Source organism: Theropithecus gelada, chromosome 11 (assembly GCF_003255815.1).
Source record: "Theropithecus gelada isolate Dixy chromosome 11, Tgel_1.0, whole genome shotgun sequence".
NCBI classification, from domain to species: domain Eukaryota; kingdom Metazoa; phylum Chordata; class Mammalia; order Primates; family Cercopithecidae; genus Theropithecus; species Theropithecus gelada.
In genome coordinates this window covers 35,469,940-35,476,416 of record NC_037679.1, presented here as the reverse complement: position 1 = coordinate 35,476,416, position 6,477 = coordinate 35,469,940, and the positions used below count along the sequence as shown (strand labels likewise).

General features: G+C 40.4%; 1 protein-coding gene across 2 annotated transcripts; it reads left to right on the top strand.

Moving 5' to 3' along the window:
• The first annotated feature begins 1,348 nt into the window (after positions 1-1,348).
• On the top strand, positions 1,349-3,966 carry BBS10 (Bardet-Biedl syndrome 10). Of its 2 annotated transcripts, XM_025401403.1 has the most exons (3): positions 1,395-1,460; positions 1,492-1,621; positions 2,001-3,966. In XM_025401403.1, exons 2-3 carry the CDS (start codon positions 1,509-1,511, stop codon positions 3,964-3,966), a joined length of 2,079 nt encoding a protein of 692 aa, XP_025257188.1. In that variant the 5' UTR covers positions 1,395-1,460; positions 1,492-1,508. The 2 variants fall into 2 exon arrangements, with proteins under 2 accessions (XP_025257187.1, XP_025257188.1); XM_025401402.1 differs by having other exon boundaries at positions 1,349-1,621.
• Positions 3,967-6,477: the final 2,511 nt, after the last annotated feature.

The following is a 6,477-nucleotide window of genomic DNA, read 5'->3' as shown; positions in this document are numbered from 1 at the left end:
ATACTCTCAAGTGCCTGTGTTTTAGGCCAAGCAAGGTGGCTCATGCCTGTAATCCTAAAACTTTAGAAGGCCAAGTCTGGAGGATCACTTGAGGCCAGGAATTCAAGATCAGCCTGGGCAACATAGGGAGAGCCTGTCGCTACTAAAAAAGAAAATAACCGGGTGTAGTGAGGCACAAAGTGACTTGAAGGCTAAGACAGGAGGATCACGAGCTCAGGAATTCGGAGCTGCAGTGAGCTATGATGGCGCCACTGCACTCCAGCCTGGGCGGCAGAGTGAGACCTCGTCTCTTTAAAAAAAAAAAAAAAAAGGGTTGTAATATAAGAGACAGTATTTTCTGTCTTTGGATTATATACACTAATCCTTGGCCATGTGTTTTAAAGCATACTGTTGATCACCAACGTGACTAATGGATTTAAATCTTCACATCGGCCTGGTGCGGTGGCTCATGCCTGTAATCCCAACACTCTGAAAGGCCCTGGCAGGTGGATCATTCGGGTCAGGAGTTCGAAACCAGCCTGGTCAACATGGTGACATCCCCATCTCTACTAAAAATACAAATATTGGCCGGGCACAGTGGCGTATGCCTGTAATCCCAGCTACTTGGGAGGCTGAGGCACGGGAATCGCTTGAACCCGGGAGACGGAGGTTGCAGTCAGCCGAGACTGCGCCACTGCACTCCAGCCTGGGCGACAGAGCGAGACTCCATCTCAAAAAATAAATAAATAAATAAATGGAATCTTCGCATCATTTCTGCTTAATATCTCTGTGGTGTCTAGAGTTTTATTGTGATACCTGAGTCAAGGAAATGTGGTAAAGCCTCTGCAGCGGACATAAAGCCTGCAATTCATGGCTGTAGCTAGGCTCTCCTCACCTGTCCTGCATCTACAAATTATTTCCGTGACGGTAAGGAGACCAATTCGTGGAGAATGTGGACAGAACATGCGTGAATCCAAGGCAGACAGAGGTTTTGCCCCGGAACAAGCAGCTTCTGGCAGGGGATGAAAGCCAGCTGAGTTCCAACCGGGGTGCCCTCTCCTTCGCGCAGGCCCCAATACCGTGCTGACTTTGGAAGAAAGTTTCTCGGGAGACTAAGGGATTTGGGGGCAGCGGACGCCACTGGAGGGAAATGAATTCACCTAGGGAGTCGGGGAAGGGCTTAGGGTTGCCGCTCCTGGTACAGCTGCTGGAAATCCTAGTCTTTTTATCTGTCTTCGCAGACAACAGGGCAGCTCACCCCACCTGGCAAAGCTGCGGGGCTTTTCCACCAAGCGGACAGAAGGGCAGCCCTCTCGCCCAACCAAGAAGCCGTGTTACCGGCTTCCGGGTTTTCTCCCCGCCTATTCCGTTTCCGGCCGTTCCCACCCCTTTTTTCGGTCGGCCCCGGTGTTCTGCAAGCAGGCCAAAAAGGGGAAGCGGCCCAGATGCTAAGTTCTATGGCCGCCACAGGGTCTGTGAAGGCGGCGTTGCAGGTGGCCGAGGTGCTGGAAGCCATCGTAAGCTGCTGCATGGGGCCCGAGGGACGGCAGGTTTTGTGTACGAAGCCGACTGGCGAGGTGCTTCTCAGCCGGAATGGAGGCCGCCTCCTGGAGGCGCTACACTTACAGCATCCCATAGCCAGGTACCCGCGTCCCACACGCTAGCCTGTAGCTGGGCACCCCAGGCAGCCTCTGTGGACCTCTTGTCCCATCCTGAGGCTATACGTACTTGGAAAGACTGACCTCGGGTGAAACCGCTGTCTGCTCGGAATTAGAGCCCTGCCCAAGGGAACACTCCTTTACCCCAAATCTTATCAATTCCCAAGACCACTTCTCCCCACTCCACCCAACCGTAGAATCTGGGAATAGAGCACAATTTTTTCCAAGAAAGGAAAAAACTAAGGATGTATCAAAGGAACAATATTCTCATTTTATACTTATGGCTGTGTAAACATGATTTTAATTTAAAATATGGGAAGCCGGCCTTTTGAAAATGAGTTGCTTTATTTCTTTTTTGTACAGGATGATAGTGGACTGTGTTTCCAGTCATCTCAAAAAAACAGGAGATGGTGCAAAAACATTTATTATCTTTCTTTGCCATTTGCTTAGAGGACTTCATGCAGTCACAGACAGAGAAAAGGATCCTTTGATGTGTGAAAACATTCAAACCCATGGAAGGCATTGGAAAAATTGTTGTCAGTGGAAATTTATTTCCCAGGCTCTCGTAACGTTTCAGACACAAATATTAGACGGTATTATGGACCAGTACCTAAGTAGACACTTTTTGTCTATCTTTTCATCTGTTAAAGAGAGAACATTGTGTAGGAGCTCTTTAGAGTTGCTCTTAGAAGCATACTTTTGTGGAAGAGTGGGAAGAAATAATCACAAATTTATTTCACAGTTGATGTGTGACTACTTTTTCAAGTGTATGACTTGTAAAACTGGGATTGATGTGTTTGAGTTAGTGGATGACTATTTTGTAGAGTTGAATGTTGGTGTCACTGGCCTTCCTGTTTCAGATTCCAGGATCATAGCTGGTCTTGTGCTTCAGAAAGATTTTTCTGTGTACTGCCCAGCAGATGGTGACATACGAATGGTGATAGTAACAGAAACCATTCAGCCTCTTTTTTCCACTTCTGGGTCAGAGTTTATTCTAAATTCAGAAGCACAGTTTCAAACATCTCAATTTTGGATTATGGAAAAGACAAAAGCAATAATGAAACATCTACGTAGTCAGAATGTAAAATTGCTCCTATCTAGTGTGAAACAACCAGATTTAGTTATTTATTATGCAGGGGTGAATGGCATATCAGTGGTTGAGTGTTTATCATCAGAAGAAGTTTCTCTTATCCGGAGGATCATTGGTCTTTCTCCATTTGTACCACCACAGGCCTTTTCACAGTGTGAAATATCTAACACTGCTTTGGTGAAATTTTGTAAACCTCTTATCCTCAGATCCAAAAGATATGTTCATCTTGGCTTGATTGGCACGTGTACATTTATACCACACTGTGTAGTTCTTTGTGGACCAGTGCGGGGTCTCATTGAACAACATGAGGATGCTTTACATGGAGCATTTAAAATGCTTCGGCAATTATTTAAAGACCTTGATCTAAATTACATGACACAAACCAGTGACCAAAATGGCACTTCAAGTCTTTTTATTTATAAGAACAGTGGAGAAAGTTATCAAGCACCAGATACTGGTAAGGGCTCAATACAAAGGCCTTATCAGGACACAGTTGTAGAGAACAAAGATGAATTGGAAAAACCTCAAACATATTTAAAAGTACATTCTAATTTGGTAATTTCAGATGTAGAATTAGAAACATATATTCCGTATTCAACCCCAACAGATACATTCCAAACAGATGAAACGCTGAAATGTTTGTCTTTGGAAAGAAACAGGCTAACTGATGATTATGAACCATTACTCAAAAACAATTCCACTGCTTATTCAACAAGAGGAAACAAGAGAATAGACATTTCTTATGAAAATTTACAAGTCACAAATATTACTGGAAAGGGAAGCATGTTACCAGTGAGTTGTAAGTTACAGAATATGGGTGCTTCCCAGAGTTACCTTTCCTCATCTATGCCAGCTGGTTGTGTTTTGCCCGTAGGTGGTAATTTTGAGATCTTGTTACATTACTATCTTCTCAACTATGCCAAAAAATGCCATCAATCAGAAGAAACCATGGTTAGTATGATAATAGCTAATGCACTTTTAGGCATTCCCAGAGTCCTTTATAAATCTAAAACAGGAAAGTACAGCTTTCCACATATATATATAAGAGCTGTCCATGCACTGAAAACCAATCAACCCTTGGTAAGCAGTCAGACAGGTTTGGAATCAGTAACAGGTAAATACCAGCTACTAACTTCAGTCCTTCAGTGTTTGACAAAAATATTAACCATTGACTTGGTAATCACTGTTAAGAGACACCCTCAGAAAGTTCACAATCAAGATTCAGAAGATGAACTATAACATGAGAAGTTTTTTTTTTTTTTTTTTTTTTTTTTGAGACGGAGTCTTGCTTTGTCACCCAGGCTGGAGTGCAGTGGCACGATCTCCACTCACTGCAAGCTCCGCTTCCCGGGTTCACACCATTCTCCTGCCTCAGCCTCCCGTGTAGCTGGGACTACAGGTGCCCGCCACCATGCCCGGCTCATTTTTTTAAATGTATTTTTAGTAGAGACGGGGTTTCACCGTGTTAGCCAGGATGGTCTCCATCTCCTGACCTCGTGATCCGCCCATCTCGGCCTCCCAAAGTGCTGGGATTACAGGCGTGAGCTACCACGCCCGGTCAGCATCAGAAGTTTTTAACCAAACTTTTCATCTAACTCAAGCCAAGTAAAGCAGGCATGTGACCACCGATTCTAAAGTCAGTTCAGTCTGCTTAGGAAAATAGTGTAACTTTAAAAGTCTTTAGAAGAAAGGCACTAAGGTCGCCAGACCAGATGCAAATACTAAATTACTTTATGGAACAAATCTAGAGGGGAAGCCAAGATTTGGCTAAGTGTGTCTGTTTTTTCCCTATTTTATGCCTCTGTGTCTCAGCTCTGTGTTAGCCTCTGTGTTTAGGGTAGGGTGTTTCTTTGTAGCTCCTTTTTACTCTTCTGTATCTTTTTCACTCCAGCCCTCCTTCATCGTTACATGTTTAGTTCATAGAATCATTTAATTTCTGATTTGGGTAGGCTTATTCTAATTGTTTTTAATATTGAATACATTACTTGCATTAATTTTCCCTACTCATACTTTGTAAAGCAGTGAATAAAAGGCTCAAATTATTTTTTCGAAAAGCATAAAATTAGCAGTGAATAAAAGGCTCAAATTTTTTTTCAAAAAGCATAAAATTAATTTTTACTTTTATGTGGTCATTGGTTTATTGCCACCTTGGATAGATTTTCACCTTTGATATACCTTTGAATATATGTTATCTGAAATATAACTGTGCATTGTGAACTCTTTCATTTCTGTAGTAAAAGGTTAATACTAGAAAGGATATACAATTAATACTTTCAGTTTCTCCTGACCCCAAGAGCTTGTAAGGATATTTCATGTATTTACTGGTTTTTCTTGTATTTGGTGCATAGCCAGAGTTCCACAGTAACAAATAATTTGACAATTTTTATTTCTAATGTTTGTTTTATTTTTTATTTTTATTTCTAATTTATTTCATTTACAAATGTTCATATTTTAAAAGCTTATCAATGTAAATAACATTATGCATCTTGTCATGGACAAGGACAGTGTCTTCTACCTTTATCAGTTCTCTGTAATAGCCAAAACAGTGCTATATTTACTCCAAGTATTCAGAAATGCTTGTTGAATAAAACAGTGTTATCTTTAATTCATTCCTCTAATTACATGTTTCCAATTTACTTATTCAACAGATTCTTACTTGGGTTGGGATTGAACTTAGGAAAACTGAAGAAAAAAACTTTCATTACAGTTGAAAAAGTGGTGACTAATGTATTTTAAAAACTATAATATCACAATCTTTTATATTAAATATAATTCTGGTTTTTTAAACATTTATGCTATATGATGCATTATTTTGTTTCTGTGAATATGGAGAGAATAAATGAGCTCTTTTGCTGAATTCATGGATGAATGAACTTACTTTAAAATTGCTGCATAATTTTTTTCTTTTTTTTTAAATTGCCTTTCAGGTCATTTAGTCACTTTCCTTTTTTTGTGGTTGTGTTAAACACTCCTCCATTACTGTAAGCATTTAATGACTTCCAGGCATGCCCAGTGCTTTGCATATGATAAGCATTTAATAGGTATAAATAGTCACTAGTCCAGGAACAGGGGAACCCTGTTGTGAAGTGAGACTGAGTCTTTTTATGTTTGGCACTTGGTCTATATCTTACACACAATAGATGCCTGTTGAGGACCTATTTGTTGAATGAATTAGTCATTTGGTCCTCATAGATGGGATTATAATTTCTATAAACTCATGGGCAAAGGACTTCTCTACACAAAGTAATCCTTTTTCTTTTCATTAAAAGAAACCCCTCAAAAATAGTGGTAAAACTTTCATGGATTTATCCTTATTTACAGAATGACACTAGACAGTTTACATCACTGAGTTAGATAGGAAAGCACTTTTAAAAATATAATTACATTATACTTATACCTTCTACCACAAAGGATGTGAAATGACCTGCAATAAGAACAGACCACCCCCACCCAAGAAAAGGAACAGACAAAATTACAGTAAAATCTGAATGAAAATTTAAAAATCAAGACCAAGGAAAATGTAAAGACAAGTTAAAATCAAAATCAAGATCATGTTTCTATTTTGTACTGCTGCATAATGAATAATCCCAAAACTTAGTTTTTTGAATTATTATGTTATTTACTTGTGATTCTGGGGGTTGACTGGGCTTAACTGGACAATTTCCGCTGTATTCTATTGTTTAGCCGTCATAAGTATTACCTGAGGTTCAAGGGAGAAGAATGCAGGCCCCACCACTCAATGGGAACAGT

Bases quoted from the DNA above. Each gene is read 5' to 3' on its own strand.
- BBS10 (XM_025401402.1), top strand. From the start codon at position 1,425: ATGCTAAGTTCTATGGCCGCCACAGGGTCTGTGAAGGCGGCGTTGCAG. The intron at 1,622-2,000 runs GTACCCGCGTCC...TTTTTTGTACAG, and splicing joins TTACAGCATCCCATAGCCAG to GATGATAGTGGACTGTGTTT.